This window comes from Mus caroli, unplaced genomic scaffold (assembly GCF_978045245.1).
Source record: "Mus caroli unplaced genomic scaffold, Mus_caroli_1 scaffold_7, whole genome shotgun sequence".
NCBI classification, from domain to species: domain Eukaryota; kingdom Metazoa; phylum Chordata; class Mammalia; order Rodentia; family Muridae; genus Mus; species Mus caroli.
The window spans coordinates 33,006,853-33,028,345 of record NW_028227262.1 but is presented as its reverse complement, the minus strand read 5'-3'; the positions used below and the strand labels follow the sequence as shown (position 1 = coordinate 33,028,345).

Genomic DNA, 21,493 nt, shown 5'->3' with positions numbered 1-21,493 from the left:
ACACACACACACACTCTCTCTCACACACACACTCTCTCACACACTCACACACACACACACTCACACACTCACACACACTCTCACACACACACACACACTCTCACACACACACATACACACACACACACTCTCTCACACACTCACACACACACACACACTCACACACACAGAATCAATTACATTCATCATATTCAGCAGCAACAGTAACTCTGAAGCTAAGCGGGGTTACTACTAAGTAGGCACTTTAACTCGTCCCCCAAGTCCTACTGCTGAGCAATCTTACGTTATCTAGCCAACCCTTCTGAAATGAAGGAGCTGAGACCTGGAGGTACTAGTGACAGTCCTGAGGTTGTGACGTGTTCACTGGCCACAATCACATGCCTTTCTGCTACTCAAGTGCTCCGAGAACCAACAAGTAACTTCTGTGGGAGCTACAAGGTTCTCTCCCATTGTGAATGAAGATAATATTCCTTTCATTTTCCTAATATGTTTCAATTAGGGTAAAGCTGACTTTTCATAATCTCAATACAAGATTTTAAAAGACTCTAAGAAGTGTAATTTAAAATATGCAATTATTTAAATTATTTTCTCTCTGTGAAATATATTTTTGTATCTGGCTCATCTCCTAACAGAGAGCCTCAATCTTTTATACCCAAACTGTCTGAGGCCCAAACACATTGCTCCCTGATGTGAGAGGAAGGAAACAGGACAAGCTCTGCTTTCTGCTTTCTTGGGACAACCCACAGCACTGGCCAGATAAAAAGAGAAAGCCTAGCCCTTCAATTTCCATGTCCCTGTTCTTTTCCTTACAAATCAGTGTCAGTAACAATTTGACAGACAATGGGTCCTGCCTGCTTTTGGTATTGTTTGTGCATGTGTGTCTGAGTTCATATGACTGGAGTGAATACCAAAAGTCAATGCTAGGAGTCTTCCTCAATCACTCTCCACCTTATTCTCTGAGACAAGATCTCTCACTGAAACTACAGCTCAATGACTCAGCTAGAGTAGCTGGCCAGCAAACCCAAGGACAGCCCTGTCTCCACATTCCCAACTCTGAGATTACACACTGTGGGCCCAGCTTTTATGTCAGTGCCGGTGATCAAACTCAGCTCTCATGTTTGCACAGTTAGCACTTTACCAACTGAGTCATGCCCAGCTCCCTACCTGTTTATTTTACAGCTAGATGACCACCACACTAAAACTAACTCATCTCAGAACTATTATGCTTCTAAAGTCAATAGCTTCTGACTCACAGCAATCATTTATTTAGCAAACCTAAAGCTCAGACTTTACATTGAAAATGTATAATGAGCATCCTCAAAAATGCTTCTGGACCTGACCCTGACATTTTTTACAAGGAAAAAAAACCACAGTGCCTTACAAGAGCTGTCTGATATTACTCCAGTCCACACACATAGTAGGTACTTTGGTGCTACAGTGCTCATGAAACTTGTAGCCACAAGTCTGACATCGAAATCCATTTAGCAGGAACTTCTGACAGATGTCACAGAATGCAAGCTTCAGGAACGTTTTCCGAGCCTGTGACAAGAAAGCAGGATTGTGAGAACTCGAGTGACAAGCAAACACAGCACTGCCCTCACTGTCCTTACCAGGGTCCCCCACAGGGAAGAATCATAGTTGCAAGACTGTCAGATTCAGAGACAGGGTAGAGGGGCCTCTGGTAATACATGACAGCATAGGGAGAGCTGAAAGCAACTAACAATGTGCACCCAGAGCTTCTCAGAAAGGTCAGCGATCCACTGTAGAGAGCCCAGAATGGCAAAGAAAGGGAGGAGCTGAAAGGAAACTTACAAAGTTGTGAGTTGTGAGTGGAACATGATCCAAAAAATCCACTTGCAGTTCTTCTCCAATCAGAGAGGCAGCATCGGTGTTCCAATCTAAGCGTGCTTTCTTACTAAAAATTATCCAAAGCATAACATGAGGGAACATTAGACAAGGCTCAAGACATAGAGCAGTTCTATTGTCTACTGCATGCTGTCTAAGCACACCTTACAGGTGTTCTGGTCCCACCATAAAGATAAGCCAACACTGCTCACTGTGTGACCTGTTGAATACCAAGCCTGTTGGACTCCAAAATGTATGCTCCTAGAACAAAGTATTCTTTAAAAATGTAATACAACAATCTCATGACAAGAGTAACTGTCTTTAAGGGGACTGCATAATATTAAAATCCTACCAAGTCACTACAGGTTAGTGTTCAATAGCTACTTCAATCTAAAATAATACATATAATATTAACACAAATGTGCTGTACATTAGTTACAGACTAATTACAAAGTTGTTTGTAGAAGTTATGAAAATAAACACAAGTCTATAGGAACACAACAGTCTTTAAAACTGACTGACACCACTCTTTCTGTGCCCAGAAAAAGGAAGACAGGAAACCATAGTGATTTAAGCAAAAACTGGTTCAGATCTGCTGAGGATGAATATTTCGATTAAGAAATGTAACGCACATATGACATCACTCAGATCCCTCTTATCACCTGCCAGAAACCAACAAGCCACTCTTCTGGCTATCCACTGAGCAATAATTCATTCTTTAAGATAATTCCCTATTCAAGGTAGGGAAATGGTATCTATCTGTCTAAAGTACTATTGTTTCCTAATGAAGACCAGGAAGGAAACCTCCCTTCCTGAATAGGTAGAGAGACCAGAGATCAGTTCCAAATCAGTACAGCTTTGAAGAAGAGTGAATGCATCTTAGAATCTCCCTAGTCCTGAAGGAAGTCTATGTATTAGTTTGGGGACAGACACAAAAATCAATCTAGCCAGAAGTGGTGACACGCTGATGATCAGCAAGCTAGCTAAATAAACAGAAGAACAGACACGCGGAGGGTAAATTGAGGAGACACTCTCCTGAGATGTTCTCTCCAGCCAGGGAACTCAACCACAGAGAACAAGCAAGAGGTTAGTAGCAGAAGCACTGTTTCCCAAAGAGGGCAAAGTCAAAGGCTTGGCTGCCATAGTAAATAACAGTACAGATATGGTGCTCTGTGGCTATGGGCCATGATTTCAGCCTTTGAAGATGGGCTACCACCACTGGAAATACAGTGTATTTTCCTGGAAGTAGAAATTCCCTGTCTCTTTCAGCCCTGTGGCTATCAGAGAGCCAAGATTTAATACTCATAGAACTGAATACTTAGCATATTCCAGGCCCTAGGTTCTGTCTCCAGTACTGCAACAACAGCAGCAGCAGCAACAACAACAACGAGATAGGTGAGGAAAGAAAGAATGAATGAATGACAAGAATCTCTCTTTTTTTTTTTTTTTTTAAGATTTATTTATTTATTATACGTAAGTACACTGTAGCTGTCTTCAGACACTCCAGAAGAGGGCGCCAGATCTCGTTACGGATGGTTGTGAGCCACCATGTGGTTGCTGGGATTTGAACTCTGGACCTTTGGAAGAGCAGTCGGGTGCTCTTACCCACTGAGCCATCTCACCAGCCCAAGAATCTCTCTTTAGGACTGCAATAAATGTGTACATGTAGCAAGACAACATGAAACATGAGGTTTATTCTCCGGGTGCCATCTATATTGCTTTGGAGACAAGTTCTCTCACTGATCTGGAACGCAGCAATTAGGTGAGCAGGCCAGCAAGCTTCAGGGACCTGCCTGTCTCTGGATGTCTCTGGAGACATCTAGGTGCTGAGGTTCCAAGGGCACAGCCACACACGGGGTGTTATGGCAGTTGGGCAATCAGAGAGCTTGGAAGCACTATACTGACTAGTGTATTTCTTTAGGCCCAAGATGAAAAGGGACAAGGAATCGGGGCAAAGGATAAGGGAGAGAAGAGGAGAAGAGCGGGAAAGAGGGGAGGAGAGCACAGACTAATCTTCCAGAGGTCCTGAGTTCAAATCCCAGCAATTACATGGACGCTCACAACCTTCTGTAATAGGATCTAATGCCCTCATCTGGAAGTATATGAAGCCAGGGTACTCATATACATAAAATCAATCAATCAATCAATCAATCAATCAATCTTTAAAAATTATGTTAAAAAAAAAAAAAAGAGGAGAGGGGAAGAAAGGTTTTTCTGTATATCTGAACGTCTCTAAGTGGTATGTGTGTCATGTGTGTAAAGGTCCCCTTGGAGGCCAGAAGGCGGCATACAATCTCCTGGAGCGGGAGCTACCATTAGCTGTGAACCACCTGATGTGAGTGCTGGGAACTGAACTTGAGTTCTCTGAGAGAGCAGCAAATCCGTTAATGAGCCATCTCATTAGCCCCTAGCATTCTTAACCATCAAAAACAGTGCAATCATGTTCAGAGTACCCACTCTGCATGGCAAACACCAGGAAAAGTCTTTGCACTCAAAAACAGGCCTTCTAACAATGCTCCCTCCATCCCTGGACAATGCTATTAGCATCTCCCATTTATTACAGTTTTTAAGACAATGTCCAGGCAATAATTTCAAGTTCTCAGAGGCAATTTTTCTGAATTGATACTTTGAAAACAAAGTATATCCACATGCACTAATCCCTAGGAAGCTAATACAAAGCATTGTAATATACCAAGTTATTTGTGGCTAGGAAACGCTTAGAATCCTAAAAGATGCTGGCTGGCTTTGCTCTTACCCTTTGTGTTCCTGGAGAAGTCTGAACACTGCACAGCATTCTGGCTGCAGGCCTCTCACCTTCAGAGCTTTCATAAGGCAGTCATGCAAGCTCATTCCATTCCGCACATTGACCTGCAAACAAACGATCCCCTTTAGTACCAGTGTAGGCTACAGCATCCCTGGCAAAGATAAACACTGAAATACACGTGCGACATATAAAATGGTATAGACTTGTGACATACTGTTTGCAATAGTGAACACACAGAGAAAAACACCTCAATATCCAGAGTTAAGTATAAGCAGATGCACATGGGCCTGAGTCAGCATTGGAACATTATACATCTCCTGTACTAACTACCTACCCTTAGTTAGTTATCTGAGGGACAGTGGTCTACGGCACGTTTACTAGAGAAGATACTTTCATTACAACAATACAGAGTAAGACTATTTTAAAGGTGGGGAAACCAGTATATGTTTATGTATGCTGTGTGAGTTAGAAAGACATACACCTTGCTATTAAAATTAGAGGGAAGGTGCTTCCCGCCAAGCCTGACAACTTAAATTCAATCCCTGAGACAAATAACTCCCAGAAGTTATCCATTCTCTGATCTCCACAAATGCACCATGGAGCATACATGCATGCGTGCATACACACGTATACATACATACACATACACACACACACACACACACAAATACATTTTTAAAATAATTTTAAGTGGTATGGAGGGACACTTGGTACATTTAGTTGTCTGGCCTTGCAAGAGTCCACATAAGTGCACAGACGCATGGACAGAAGGTAAAACACACATGAGATGAGAGATGATCTTCCTAACAAATGTCAAAGCTGTGAGGGTGAGTAGGAAGCGGAGGATCAGAGTTCCTGCTTGACTTTAGTGACAGAAAAAATAAAAGGGGTTTTTTAAGCTTTAAAAGCTCCTCCTTGGGCTGGTGAGGTGGCTCAGTGGTTAAGAGCGCAGACTGCTCTTTCGAAGGTCCCGAATTCAAATCCCAGCAACTACATGGTGGCTTACAACCATCTGTAACGAAATCTGAGTCCCTCTTCTGGAGTGTCTGAAGACAGCTACAGTGTACTTACACATAATAAATAAATAAATAAATAAATAAATAAATAAATAAATAAGCAAGCACGCTCCTCCTTCGGTGTGGATGAGTCCATCTGATTCTTCAAGTTACTAAACCTTCTTTACCACAGGAATACTAAGGGAAAGAACTGGGGAACTAGACAGGGGCAGAAGTCGCCCATACTTGTAAATCATGTTGCCTATTTAAACAATTAGCATTCTGTAAGTTTCTAATAGCTTCATGGTGGTTTGCATCTATTCCCAACATTTAAGAGTCTCAAACAGATGGCTGCTTTGAGTTTAAGTACAGCATAGACTACAGAGTTAGACTCTGCCTAAAGAAAAAAGTTCCTTGGACATACCAAACTAGTTCAGACAAACATTATCTAGGATTTGTATCAAAACAAATGAAAAGGTGTGGGTGGAAACAGACAAAAAGAACTGCTATGATCAGCCAAGGGTAAGCCAGGTGATAAACATACCAGAACTGTTACTGTAAGCTCTTTACTTTCATAGGTATTTACCCTTATAACATCTTACTAGTGTGTAGCAAAACGAGGCAGACATGCCTGCACTAGAGATCTGAGCTATAGACATGAGAAAACAGCAAAGAGTGCTAAACTCACACATTGACAGACTCATGCACCTATTAGACAGCTTTCAAAACTGTAAAGTGATATGTGGTTATCTTAATATTTCCAATAGAAGTCACAGATTCTGAGAGCTGGACAGCTCTTAATCTATTCTCTAATAGATTAATGTCCCCAGATGTAGACAGCATGGGAAGCAGCCAAGGGATTTGTCAGTCTCCCTAGCCTCCTGTACAACACATCCAAGGAGTCTGCTTCCAAGAACCTGTGTCTATTCCTGCCTGCCAGGTGGCTGGTTGTAAGGGCAGAGTTCTCAACTCTAGTAACTCACTTGTCCAGTAACCATGAGAAGCAGCAGCCAGAGAGACGTGCATGGTTAGAAAACAAAATGTCAAGAAACATTAAAAGACTATTATTCTTCTAAAGACAAGTATCCTTCTAAAATCATTTCGGTTAGACACATCCTCAGTCTGTCTCTCCTGCCACCATGGATGCACACTGTGATTAGGTCAATGGTGTCTCACTGATCTAGAAGAAGAGAAATCCTGGGAAGCCACTCTAGGATGGGGAGTGCTGGCTGCCTGAGGGCACTGGCTGCCAGAAGACACTTTCCACCACTGGTTTTCCCAGAGAAAGGTGGTCCATCTTTTGCCAAAGAAATAGAAGAAACTAACATTTGCTATAGACTTCCTCCCCATAAGCTTCAGGAGAGGTTAAACTCCCAACCACCTGCTATGTTCCAACAAAGGCTGTCAAGGATTACACAGATGAATAAAAACCTCAGAAATACTATTAGCAGCCACTACTATTGGCTTCTTTTTTTGTTGTTAGAGGGGTTTTATTCTTTCTAACGGGGGGGGGGGGGGCCGCATGTACATAAATGCACATGCACTGTAACAGAGGCTACACATGTAATATTCCCTGGCGCTGGAGAGTGTGGGCTGCTTAACTGGGGTGCTGCCAGTTGAACTCCAGGACCCTCTTAACTGTAGAGCCATCTCTGCAGCCTCAATGGCTCTTAGTTTTTAACATCTACAAATGGACCCGAAACAAGTATTAAATCTGGTTCCAAATTGCAGTGTTCAGCACCATGAAGAATAACTCCATTTATGAAAAGCTGAATTATCTTGTCATGTGATACACCTTCGAACAGAATCCATTCTCATCTTGAAATAACCCTTTTTACTCTTTTAGTATTAAAATGGCTTTGCTTATACAAAGCAATACTAACAAGTGAAGATTTTCTTTTTTACCTCTGGAGAAATAAGCTAAAAAGATCTGTTGGCTATTCGAAATTACTGCAGGTTGGTGGAGACATGACACATTTGAAAGAATTTTATCCACCAGTTATGAGCTCACAGGCATAACTAGCCATTGTAGCCCTAAAGAGGGATGACGGTATTAGGAGGGTTGGAATATTGTACTACAGAAGTGCAACAAGGGAGACAGAAAGGGTATCTTCAGTCAAGAACAAAGGCCAGGTTCTCAGGTTCTTACAGGCTTAGGGGAAGTGGGAGGTTCCATATGACCTAGCCAACATGGTCCTGTCTTGGAGGAATGCCCTAGACAACCTACAACTCAAAGTTCTGGATCCAGGGAAGGGAGCACAAGCTAGAAGGTCTATGATCTAATGTTGGCACTACAGATTTGTTTCTGAAATACCTCATCTGTGAATCTGGACTCCAGAGTGGAAAAGTAAGTGGAGAAATAGTCTTCTACTCAGTCTGAAAGGAGAAGCACCAGCCAGCACTGCTTACTGGAGAAATAGAGTCTTCTACTCAGTGTGAAAGGAGAAGCAACAGCCAGCACAACTAGCTGGCACAAACACTGTGTCCCTAATCTTAAGGTAGCTGCTCAGCAACCTTCTTCTTTAAATAAAATAAAATAAATTTTAAAAATTAATTTCTTTTGAATCTCATAGTAAGCTGCCTATGAACCCTGAAAGCACTGGGTAGCCCAAACTTTAGATCTAGAAAATTTAATGTCCTCTTCTGGCTTCTATGGGTGCTGTGTATACATGGTACACTGACATACACTCAGGTACAAACCACACAAACAAAATAAATAAGGATGAAGGAATCAACTAGAAAAACCAGAGGGGGCTAGGCAGTGGTGACGCACGCCTTTAATCCCAGCACTTGGGAGGAGGAGGCAGGCAGATTTCTGAGTTACAGGCCAGCCTGGTCTACAGAGTGAGTTCCAGGACAGCCAGGGCTACACAGAGAAACCCTGTCTCAAAAAAACAAACGAGGCCTGGTGTGGTGGCGCACGCCTTTAATCCCAGCACTCGGGAGGCAGAGGCAGGCGGATTTCTGAGTTCGAGGCCAGCCTGGTCTACAAAGTGAGTGCCCGGACAGCCAGGGCTACACAGAGAAACCCTGTCTCGAAAAACCAAAAAAAAAAAAAAAAAAAAAAAACGAACGAAAAGAAAGAAAAGAAAAGAAAAGAAAAGAAAAGAAAAGAAAAGAAAAGAAAAGAAAAGAAAAGAGAAAAAAGAAAAACCAGAGGGGACTGTCAGAAGAAAACCAAGAAAGCTCTGGCTGGCCTCCCAACCTTAGAGCCTGAAGGAACAAACAAATGTCTCATACTGTGCTCCACAAGGATGAACAAGTTCTAAATTTAGGTTAAACAAGACCTGACAAACAAAAACCAATATAAGTTCACTTTTCTGTTTCAGTCAAACTGGTTTTTTGCTTTTAAAGTTCAGAAGAGTAAAGGGTTTTGAGCAGTGGGTCCTTAGAAAATAATGGGGTTTCCTGTCAGAAAATCCTGTTGACAGCATCTGGTTCCAACATGGACCCGTCACTGATTCCATGGAAAATGCAGAAATATTTTGTGCCCTGAGAAGAGACAAGGCAGGAGTTTCTTCTTAAGCAACCTAAAAATCTATCTTGAGCCTATAAAATAATAAAATATCTTTTCCTAGGAGATGGAGAGATAGCCTAATAGTTAAAAGCACTGGCTTTTCTTGCAGAGCAGCCACATTTAATTCCCAGCGCCACGTGGCAGCTCATAACAGTCTGTAACTCCAGTTCCAGGGAATCCAGTGTCCTCTCCGGCCTCTATGCGCTCTGAACACACTGGCACACAGACATACATGGCAGGTAGCAAACACTCATTCGCATAAAACAAAAACTAAATTTTTTTCAAAATTAAAAATCTAGACTTTTTCCTAAAGTAAAATAACCCAGAAAATTGTATTTTCCTCATATGTAATGCAATCTAAAAATTAAGTCAATACTTTGCATTCACAGAAGAATAAATGTCTTCCCCCCCCCTTTCTTTAATTAGTTTTAATTAGCTTGGAAACTAAAAGAAGAAGAAGAACCCCCCCCCCAAAAAAAAAAAATTGGCTAACAACTGACAAGATGCTCTGGAGGCAGACAGCTGCTGCCACACCTGACCATCTGAGCTCAGTACCAGGGCCCATGTGGTAATGGAAGAGGAAATCTCCTCATACAAGCTGTCTGGCCTCCATGTCATACTGTAGCAGTACACACATGCAAGCACCGCACACACATGAACACACACAAAATTAATAAATACAATTTTTAAAATATTTCAAAAGAAAAAAAAAGTATCAGAAATATCCTCTCCTCCTCACCCAAAAATAAAGATGCAGAAAAAAAGGCTTTTGTGGGCAATGATTGAAGGCAGTAGAGAGTGAGCAGATCAGTGATTTCATACAGTAAATCTGAGCGGCTGACTGTTCTTCCACAGCTCCTGAGTTTGATCTCCAGCACCCATGCTGGCTCCCAACCACCTATAATAAGATTTGATTCCCTCTTCTCGTGTGCATGAAGACAGAACACTTAGATATAGATAGAGATAGAGATAGAGATAGAGATAGAGATATAGAGAGAGATAAAACAAATAGGTCTTTTTTTTTCTTTTTTCCTCCCTTTCCTTCTCCCTCTTGCTCCGGCCCAGCTCTTTCCACCTCCCTCTCCCACACACCCCCGGCTCACTCCAGCCCACAGGTTTTTATTATTTGCTTCTCATTACAGATGGTTGGGAGCCACCATTGTGGTTGGTTGCTGGGATTTGACCTCGTGACCTCAGGAAGAGCAGTCAATTCTCTTAACCACTGAGCCATCTCACCAACCCCAAATAAGTCTTTTTAAAAATAAAAATAAATTTTCACTTGGGGGAATTAAAAAAAAAAAAAAAAAAAAAACGATTAACAGAGACCCCAAGTGACAAGGAGATTCTCCCATCTATAAACTGGACAGCACAGCACAGTCTCCAAAGGCAAGAGAACTACATTTTCTAGGGTCACATACCACAGTCCTTTGCTTATTCGGCAAGAAAACCCGGATAGTATTGCTTGTCTTAGAAGAATCCGTGAGTTTGCCATCATCTGAGGCCCGGCGCTGATAGCCAAACTGCTGAACAATGGTAGGGGAGATGCAGCTGGAGCCATCAAACACCGCATCTTTGAGTCCAAAGCCGTTGCTGATCGTCTTCCAAGCTCCCTGTATGTGCTCCATTGATGCAGTTTAAACAATACTTATACCTGAAAGACAAATAATTATAATTCTAGAAGAAAAGTACTTAACCCAAGAACACAATATAGAAAGTTGTGAAAACAGTGGTTCATGGCTTTTTGTAATCTGTGAGCAAGTTAGTCAGGAAAAAAAATATACTGATTTATTTCTTCCTTCTACTCTTTGTAAGAAATCATCCTAGCTGCTGCCCCCAAACTCCCAGATTCCATATCTACTTACAAAGTCGGAATTTTCCACTGTAATATTCAGGGTTCAGTTTGAGTGCAGAACCAAAGCGGCAGACTGGTCATGTAACCCATCATAACCTGATGTTTTAACTATGTAACATGCCTCAGGTATAAGGACTAAGAATGCCCAGACACTTGCAAGTCAGCAAGGAGACAAAGCAATGGTTCTCCTCCTTTAGAAAACTATGAGAATCTCCCTTTGAGCCTTCTGTCAGACACTTCTTTTGTCTTATCCAGCAGGAGCTAGATAGAATTCACCAGGAGCCTCTATTGTGGGGTGGGATACAGAGCATATGTGCGTGCGTGCATACATAGCACATACGCAAATTTATGTATATACATGCCTCATTCCTATTATCCACATTAATACATACAGTTAGATACTAAGTAGAAGTGCTATCCCATCTAAAGCAGAGAAAATTCTTACAACATACTTCTGAGTGTCCAGGCTAAGATACACACATGAGGAGCTCTGACTCTACAGCTCTTACTGTCTCACATACAGTCCTGACACACAAATCACTTAGTCAGGGATGAAATGTCCTAGAATTAAAGAAAATGTAACCTATACCCTGTTTTCAACCAGAACTTTCTACCTGACTACCCACTATGTGCTGACTCTCAGCCCAGGAAATGAATTAAGGATTAACTGCAACCATACTCCTGTGCCATACCTGTGGGTCCACAGCCATAGACTCAACCAATTGTAAATCAAAAGTGTGTGTGTCTGTGTGTGTGTGAGAGAGAGAGAGAGAGAGAGAGAGAGAGAGAGAGAGAGAGAGAGAGAGAGAGAGAGAGATTTTAACAATCCTGAGTTCTCTGGGTGAAGTGGACTTACATCAAAGACATATGCAGAGCCCATGTAAATACTATGTCCTCCACATGAGGGGCCTGAGCGAATGCAGACTGTGCTATAGGGGTGCAGGAACATCTGTAACCTTAATTTGAAGTCAGGAAAGCAGAGTCGGTTTGGAAAGTTACTCAAGATCACTATGTGGTATTTTAAATCTCGGCCAACCTTTCTGGAGAAGAATCAGAACGTACTACCTACTAAAATTCTGACATCGTAGGGGCTGAGTTTTTATCACCAAAACAATCTTTAAACAGCAGCTCAGCATGTCACCCTCTTGCTGAAAACTCAGAATAAAATCTAAACTCCTTAACCAGGCCCCTAAGACTGCTTTCAGAACATACCCATCATACCAGTAATGATGGACACACTTTTAATCCTAACACTTGGAAGGCAGAGACAGGTAGATCTCTATGTGAGGCCATCCGGGTCTAAATACTCAGTTCCCAGACAGCCAGGGCTACATAGTGAAACCTTGTCTGAAAAAGAAAACAGCCAGGTGGTGGTAGGAGCACATGCCGTTAATCCCAGCACTCAGGAGGCATAAGCAGGTGGATTTCTGAGTTTGAGGCCAGCCTGGTCTACAGAGTGAGTTCCAGGACAGCCAGGGCTATACAGAGAAACCCTGTCTCAAAAAAAAAAAAAAAAAAAAAAGAAAGAAAGAAAGAGAAAAAAGAAAAAAGAAAAAGAAAAAGAAGAAAAGAAAAGAGACAAACCCACCAGAACAGGCCAATTTTCATACCTCAGAATTTCTTATTCCCTTCACCCAAAGGATGAAAACCCCAGAAACAATCAAATAGCCTTTTCACTATCTGTCTCAACCAAGACAGCCTTTTAAAGAGTCCTTAGCTGACACTCCAGCCAAAACAGTCTATTCCCCTTTCCCCCAGCAAACAAACCTGATTAATTCTCAGTGTGACACTTATTATTACCGAGACTGTTTATAAATGTCTGCTCTGTGAGCAGAACTCACTGGTATATTCTTAATACTTGGACCAGTACCTGCAACAAAGGCGCCTAACCCAGAGCTTTGTGTAATCCTATGAGTTTTCAGGCATTCCATTGGTGGTACACTAAATTTTTTTTTGGGGGGGGCGGGGGGTCCAGACAGGCTTTCTCTGTGTAGCCCTGGCTGTCCTGGAACTCACTCTGTAGACCAGGCTGGCCTCGAACTCAGAAATCCGCCTGCTTCTGCCTCCCAAGTGCTGGGATTAAAGGTATGCGCCACCACACCCGGCTGCTAAATTTTCATTCTTTTCACAGTAACTATTAGTTATTGTATGACCTTATTTATCATTGTGGTTTGATTTTACAGTGGAAGAAGTCTACTCACCAATCATGATAACTATAATTCCTATGATTATTTTGAATCAACCAAAGTTAGCTATCAACTGAAAAAAAAAAAAAACTAACCAAAATCAAGCATTAATCCCAACACAAGGAGGCAGCGGCAGGCAGATCTCTGTAAGTAAGCCAGTCTGATCTACATAGAAGTTCCAGGACAGTCAGGCTCTGTACAGAGACCCTGACTCAAAAAAGCAGAAGAAAAAAGGAAGAAGAAAAGAGGAGGAGAAGAAACCGGAGGAGAAGCAGAAGCAAGAAAAGGAAAGGAAAAACTGAACAGCAGTGGTTCTAAGTCTATATAACACTAAATATTAAAATGTACTAAGAAAATTGCTATAAGATACAACATAAAATTATAGTCACAAGCAGGTTCCATTTAAAACAGAACTATTGGGTGGACTGAGATGGCTCAGCAGTTGGAAGTCAGGGTAAGCACTGCCCTTGGAGAGAACCCCACGCCATGAAGTACATAGTAGCCTGCTGACATCTGCGGAAGGGATTATTACATCAATACAATTATATATAGCTTTTCCCTTTTTCAGTCATTGCTGGAGTTTAATTCTTTGTAACTTCTGACCAAAGCAGAACCACAGACTGCACCTTCTCAAACTCAAAAAAACGAAGAACATTATATCTTTTCCTTTTTCCAAAGAGCAGAGACATTAGAAATACACCCACCCTAAAAGACGATGACGTTCAGGGTATACAAGGATGCTACAGAAGTCAGCAGATGGTACAGTAGTTCAGGTTTACAGTAAAAAAAAAAAACAAACCGCCATCTACTCTGAATATGTGCAGTGGGGAAAGACTGTGGTACACTGCCATGTGAGCACTCACCCCAGAAAAGTGATTAGCACAGGCTAAAGTCGAACAAAGTGGGGGTGGGGGGCTGGAACAGAAAGACAAACACCTAGGGAACAGACAAATGAAATGTTGAAAAGAGTAATCTCATATACAATTCTCACTAAAACTGGGTGAATGAAAAATTATACTGTCTTTTCTTATATTTTAAAATTAGATTTTGGATGATTTTTATGTTAAGAAAGGCCTTTCAGTTTGTTTAACTGACTAGTCAATAGGCATCTACTTTTTGTCATCCCCTTCTGGGGGGCGCGCGGGCGGGCGGGGAGGTAAATACAGAAAGCATGGAATGTGCCACTGCTTCATCTCTCAGGAGTACCAAACACTTTTCAAATGTACAGAGGATAAAGACACAGACAGATAAAAGAAGCCAACACTACCCGGTGTAACTTTCTTTCTTTCCTTCCACCCACACAGCACACTCCAGGTAGGAAAGCACTCTACCACCAAGCCACACCCCAGTCCTGTAACATGCCTAAGAATCACATGATTCTTTCTAGTATTAAATCATAAACTTATGTTTATATATATGCCTTTGAAAAACAGAACTGGAGAGATGGCTCAGCAAAGAAAGAGACAGACAGACAGAAAGAAAGAAAGAGAGAGAGAAAGAGAGAGAAAGAGACAGACCACACCAGGCCAGGTAGTACAGGTACAAGTCTGTATATGCCCAGCACTCCCAACCAGAGCAGGAAGATGGAGAGTTCAAGACCAGCCTGATATACAAAGCAAGACCCTGACTCAAAACAAACCAAAAGACACAGGCCATTGGCGGAGGCACACAGAGCTCTGATTATAGACCAGCATGGACTGTAAGGACAGACCAGATGCTATTTCAACAGGCCCAACACTTGAGCCTAAACTAACTCAACATCTGACTGCAAAAACTGGCAGCCTCCTCCCCAGCTCAGCAACCAGACTCAAAGAACATGCTGAGCTTCCCCATCATACCACAACGTTCAGTAAAGCTCACCTGAGCTCTAAGACCACAGTCAGTTCTTAATCTTGTCCTGTTAACAAAAGAGATTAGCAGAGAACTTCCGATATAAAATAAAGGACCAGAGACCAAACCACATGGATGGGGACCTGAACTCTATCAGATTAAGAATGCATCACACTTATTTTATAATAACAAGAAAACAAGACTTCAGAAGTTTTCGCCAAAGGATCAGGAATCAGAATGGCTTCAAATCTGGAAGAAATGTCAGTACAATATGAAAGAAAACTCTAAGGAAGGGTAAAAGAGAGAGCTTTTTAACATTCATGATTCAAGAGCCTGACTGTCCATGTTGCTTTCTGAAGGGCCTCATTATTCACATAAGTCAAGAGAGAAAAGAACTTAAGACACAGGAAGCAATAGGACACTGAAATATAGGAAAGAAGCAAAGGAAACTGCCAGCAGGCCAGAAGAGGGGAATTCCTGGATGGCATACATGTGCCAGACATAGAAACCCCTAATGACCTGAGTCTAGAAACATCAAACTACCACTAGCAATGTTTACATACACAAATGTTTTTCTTTTCTTTTCTTCTAAGGAAAAGAAGAAACAGCAGATAACCCACATTTAAGTTCCCATGCACCTATGGTCCTGCTGACAGGACACAGCACAGCACAGCTCACCTCAAAGGAATGAGAGAGAATTTATTCTAAGCCAAAAAATGAGTGCCAGCAGCCCAGGAACGAGGACTTATGTGGCCTCAAATGACAAGCTTCATCATAGAAGTGGCTACAGGGGAAAGAAGTCATATGTCAAAGCACTGAGTTCACCAGCAGGAAAAGAGCGAGAGGATGCAAGGGGAGTGGGGAGTTCTACTACAGGCTCCAGATCCACCCAAGCCACAGTTAGACTGGGGATGGGTGGAACCTAAAGGTCTGTTCAGCGGACACAGTTCAGAGGTTTTGCTTGATATCCAAGTGTTTGACCAAATAGATGCTTGGACAATGAATGACTATAAGAGGGCTAAAGGTAGCCCAAGATAATTCACTCAGAACATTCTAACTCTCCACAATTAAAGAAGTTCTAATTCAGTCTTCTAGAATCTTCCACACAGGTATGTTTTTTGTTTTACTTTTGTTTTCTGGGAATTTAGCCCCTTAAGCTTATTATCTTCCCCATGGAGGAAGCAGTAAGGCCTGTGCTGGGTTCTGAGAACTTCCTGGTGGCTGAACATGACTGACATAATCCAACAGGGCAGCACTTCACAAAACACAGGACACACGTCCCTGATGACGTTAAGGAATATGGATGGGGCAAGGCACTGACTACAACCAATGACCCTAACAGGGGTTTGAGGGGGAGAAAGCCTCAGCTGGTGCTAGAAGGGCTTTGTTTGCATTTCTCTAATACTTCCTAATTTCCTTCTAGCTCAAAGCCCTGGAGAAACCAGATAGTTAACTAAAGTAACACTGCTGACTTCCTTTTACCAAAATAGTATAGAAAGTACAATATTATATGCAACTCTCCTAGGAGCTCTGCTTAATCTACACATTCTTACAAGTTCTTATAGAACACTGCTGTTCCTTGATTTGAGGTAAAATAATAAATATAAATAGTGAACCAGGGCCAACGAAGTGGCTCACTTGGGTAAAAGCACTTGTCATTCAAGCCTGAGTTCAATATCCAGAAGCCATAGTGCAAAGTGACACATGACTCTTATTAAGTTGTCCTCTGATCTCCACATTTGAACCATAGCAAGCACATATGCAGTCACATGCCATAAACACACAATAATCATAAATAAATAAAAATGTAAAAGGTAGGGAGGGCCAGTGAGATGCTCGGCATGTAGATGGCTTGACATCAACCCTGTCCTGAGTTTGATCCCCTCTACTCACACGGTGGACGATAAGAACCAGCATCAAGCTGCCCTCTGATCTCCACATGTGCCCCATGGCACAAGCACACACACACACACACACACACACACTTATGCACACACAAAATGAAGGAATACATGTTGGGTGCAATGCAGTACATTTTAAGTACAGCAGCTCACTGCTCTTCTGTTAGGTGAGAAAGGCAAAGGCCTTTAATGGAACATTATGCTAACAGAAAAGATGTCCTTTACATAATATGACCTTGTACTTAACAGTTCCTAGAGCCCAGGGAGGCTAAAAGATGGCACTGGAGCCCCTGGAACTGGAGTTACAGATAATTGAGTTGTAAGCTGCCACATGAGGACTGGGACCACACCCCAGTCCTTTGCAAGACCAGCCAGTACACTTAACCTCTCAACCTCTGAGCCAGAACTCTAGCCCCACCCCAGGCTTTTAAACAAACCTAATCCCCATAAAATTCTAGACCTGACCTAAAGTCTGTCTGTTCACTTGCACTCTCCTGTACCTCCAGCAGTCTCTTGCTAAACAAAGCCTGTCCTCTGTCATCTCTCCTGCCTCAAAACAAACATCAAGGGTCATTTCAAAAGCTGCGTGGCTTCCCGTGCCCCCCTTTTTTTCCCAGACAGGGGACCAAATTGTAGCCCAGCCTAGCCTCTCTAGCCTCCACCTCCTGAGTTCAGGGATCACACAAGTGTACCACCACAGCTGACTGTTCACAGGCAGTCTGCAGAGTTCTCTTTCAGTAAAGTGAGATGCACAACCTATACTTCTCTTTAAAGAAACACTTATGTTCTAACAGCCATCTCCCTCACACTCTAGCCCCAACCTTGACAAATCACAGCAGAATCAAAGCTGGAACTTGATCTTAAATGGAGACACTGGGCATGAGGTTCTTAAAACTGAAAACAGAAAAAAAATTTTTTTAAATAAAATTAAATTTAAAAAAAAACTGAAAACAGACAAACTCATGAGCATGTTGGGCCATGTGTATCAATACACAGGTCACTGTTAAAGAGGCAATAATCTCCATATTCATCTAGGGGTTTCAACCAATCCCTACTTATGGTTTCAATCCTGTGATAAAATATCATGACCAAAAAAACTTGGGGAGAAAAGGGTTTATTTTATTTTACAGCTTGTATTCCATCATCCAGAGAAGTCAAGGTAGGAACTTGAGACAGAAACCTGAGGCAGGAACAAAAGCTGGGGCCATAAAAAGAGTGCTATTTGCTGGCTTGCTCCTCCTAGCTTGCTTTCTTATACTCCCAGGACCACCCACAGTGGACTGGACTCTCCCATAATCAGTCACTAATTAAGAAAATGACCCACAGGTTAGGATATAGACCAATGTTATGGAAGCAGTTTTCAACTGTGGCCCCCTCTTCTCAGATTATTCTAGTTTGTGTCAAGGTGACAAAAAAAATTTTTTAAAAATCAAACATTTTTGTAGAAGATGACAAGCTGATCCTAAAACTCATATGGAAACACAAATGATGCAGAGAAGCCTAAACAGTCTCAACTTTTGGTTTGGGTTTTTTGTCATTGTCAGGATCTAGACTATAGACTAGACTGGAATTTTTAGATTAACACAAGCTAACCTTGAACCACCTGTAACTCCAGAGGAACCCAGAATCCTCTTCTGGCCTGAGAGCATTTGTATTCATGTGGTGCACAAAACACACACACATACTCACAGAATAATAAATCTTTAAAAGTGGCTAACTTTTATTTCATTATATATATATTCATTCATATTCAATATATATATATATTTCATTATATATATGGGTGATACAAACAGATATAGATATATGTATGGGTGTTTTGTCTGAATGTATGTCTGTACATCATGTGCATGCCTGGTGCCTACAGAGGCCAGAAGAGGACATCAGATCTCCTGGAACTGGAGTTACAGGTGGCTATAAGTCAGCCAGTGTGAGTACTGGGAACCAAACCTAGGTCCTCTAGAAGAGCAGCCAACATTCTTAATTGCTGAGCCCTCTCTACAGCCACAACCTCTTTTTTTAAGACAAGGTCTCACTATGTAACCCTGGCTGGCCTGTAACTTGCAATGTAGGAGACCAGGCGGGCTGGCTGCCTGCCTCCGCCTGCCAAGTGCTGGGTGGGATTAAGGATATGCACCACTATACCCAGAAAACTTTATTGTACATATATTTTGCCATTTCTTTAGTTACAGTTAACTGAATTTATTATGTCATTTTAAAAAAAGCATGCTGATCATTAAAAGTGGAACATTACTAAAATTACTAAATTTGAAGTTCCTAGGACAGATGCCTGACCCTCAGTATCTTAGTGGCTTCTTCCTTGTGACAGCAAGGATGGGTAACACTGCATCAAGTCCTACTCCCAGCATGAAGTCTCAAGATCTGGAGACATCAATTTAAAAATTTTAAAAATCCTATTTTCAATGTATAACATAAAACCTAATAAAATTATCCTTTTGCCTTCCAAAAGCCTGTCCAGAACAATTTTTTTATCAACTAAAATTATAGGACTTCCAAGTAATTTTTAAAACTGTTATCATTTTTTATTTTGTGTATGAAGGGTAGGATATTTGCATGTGAATACAGGTGTCTATGGAGGCCAGAGCTGTAGATGCCCTGGAGCTGGAGTTACAAGTGGTTGGGCGTTATCTACGGTGGGTGCTGGGAACTGAACCAGATGCTCTGCAACAACAAGCAGCCTTCTGAAGAACTGAGCCACGGCTCCAGCCCAAGTGGTGTTAATAACCTTAAACCATCAGATTCCCTATCAGCATTATTCCAAATAGCCAAGGGGGGTGGGGAGCCAAAGTCCATTAAGTGACAAGGAGACATTATCTAAGCAAAAGATTAGTAGTACTTGATTATAAAAAGTAATGAGTAGGAAGGTAGGATCAAAATATACACACACGCATGATACTGCCAAAAATTAAATAAAAGTATTTTTTAAAAAAGAAACAAACAAAAAAAGCAATTAAATTCTAGTAGAGAAGTCCCTCATGCTGCAGGTGTATATTTCAGACCTCAGTAAGGCCAGGGCCCACAGCTAGTACTTAATAAGTTCTAGTCAACTCCCCAATACCCAGCTTGTCATTCAGGATGGCCACAACTGTGAGGCACAACAGCAAAGCTGGAACAAATCTCTTATTTCTTCGCAGCACAGATGTCTACAGTTTGTACACTTCTTTTCTTAGGTTTCTTATTGCTTCTCTTCAGTTTATCCTCTTGCAAAATGAGCCATTATCAAGTAAAAAAAGAGGGGTGGGTAGTGTGAGTACCAGTCTGCAATACCACACAGAGGATCTGATAACAAGACAGCAACTGTGTGACTGGAGGGAAGCATACAGATCTAGCACAAGTATGCTGAACCAGAAGATGACTCATGTCCCAGGCAGGACAGAAAAGAGGGTGTAAGATTTCCTCATGCTACCCCAAATGGCACACAATTTAAAACTCAAGAGTTGTTCATTTCTAACTGTCCAACTAATATTTTAAGAACTCATCTAACACAGGTATGTTCTTAATAATAGGAAAATACTGGGAAAAGCAGAACTGAGGACAAGAGTGTCAGTCCATTTTCAGTTTTTCCAACAGAACATGAGACATCATTTGTAAAGTTATTTTGGCTCGTAGTCTGGAGGCTAGAAAGCCAACAGTATGTCACAGTGTCTGCTTGGCTTCTGCTCAGGGCCTCTGCTGCAGCTCAAAGCCAAAGGCAGAAGGGAAGCAGTATATGCCAGGGACAAAGCACTGGACCTTCATGCTTTCAACAGTCACTCTTGAGGAGCTGGATAGAGGGCTCAAGCCTCAGGTTGCTCTTCTAGGGGACCTGGGCTCAGTCCTTAGCACACAAATGGCAGTGAGCAACCATCTGTATCTCTAGTTCTAGGGGATCTGGTGCCTTCTTCTGGCTCCCATGGGCACCAGGCACGTACATGGTGCACAGACACACATACAGGCAAAACACACATATAGATAAAAAAAAATTAGTAATTTTTAAAAGTGTCTCATGGTAATGAACCCAGACCAGCAAAAGATGACTCCTATTCAACAATTACAATTACCGTTCAGCTTGAGTTTTGGTTGTCCAGAGCACAGTGAGGGAGACAGCATTGCACATGTGAAAACACAGCAATGTTAGACATTGGGCTAAGGCAAAGTCCAAATATTGACTCTATTCATACAAAAGTCTCAAATTGGCAAATTCATATAAATAATATGATAATGTGCTCATAGTCTCTGCTTCTCAGAAAGCTAAGGACAGTCGACTACCTGGAAGCTATAAGTGTGAATCCAGCTAGATACAGCAAGATAAAGATAAGAGAAAGAAAGAGAACTATAAGGAAAGGGGGAGCCGGGTGGTGGCGCACGCCTTTAGTCCCAGCACTTGGGAGGCAGAGGCAGGCAGATTTCTGAGTTCAAGGCTAGCATGGTCTACAGAGTGAGTTCCAGGACAGCCCGGGCTACACAGAGAAACCCTGTCTCGAAAATAAACCAACAACAAAAAAGTGTAAGGAAAGGGGGAACAGAAACAAAGAACAAGTAAAAGGCAGATTAGTGGTTCCCTAATACCAATTTTATTTTGGGGGTGATAAAAACATTTTAC

At 41.9% G+C, this 21,493-nt stretch overlaps 1 protein-coding gene across 2 annotated transcripts in view; it reads right to left on the bottom strand.

The window, feature by feature from the left end:
* Raf1 (Raf-1 proto-oncogene, serine/threonine kinase) overlaps positions 1-21,493 on the bottom strand; it is a 57,635-nt gene that overhangs the window by 14,451 nt on the left and 21,691 nt on the right. For both annotated transcript variants that reach the window (XM_021165724.2, XM_021165725.3), the window contains exons 2-5: positions 10,540-10,772; positions 4,601-4,713; positions 1,813-1,915; positions 1,382-1,539 (exon numbers count right to left, since the gene is read on the bottom strand). In XM_021165724.2, coding sequence (XP_021021383.1) covers positions 1,382-1,539; positions 1,813-1,915; positions 4,601-4,713; positions 10,540-10,746 — 581 coding nt within the window. In that variant the 5' untranslated portion in view covers positions 10,747-10,772. The remainder of the gene's footprint in view (positions 1-1,381; positions 1,540-1,812; positions 1,916-4,600; positions 4,714-10,539; positions 10,773-21,493) is intronic.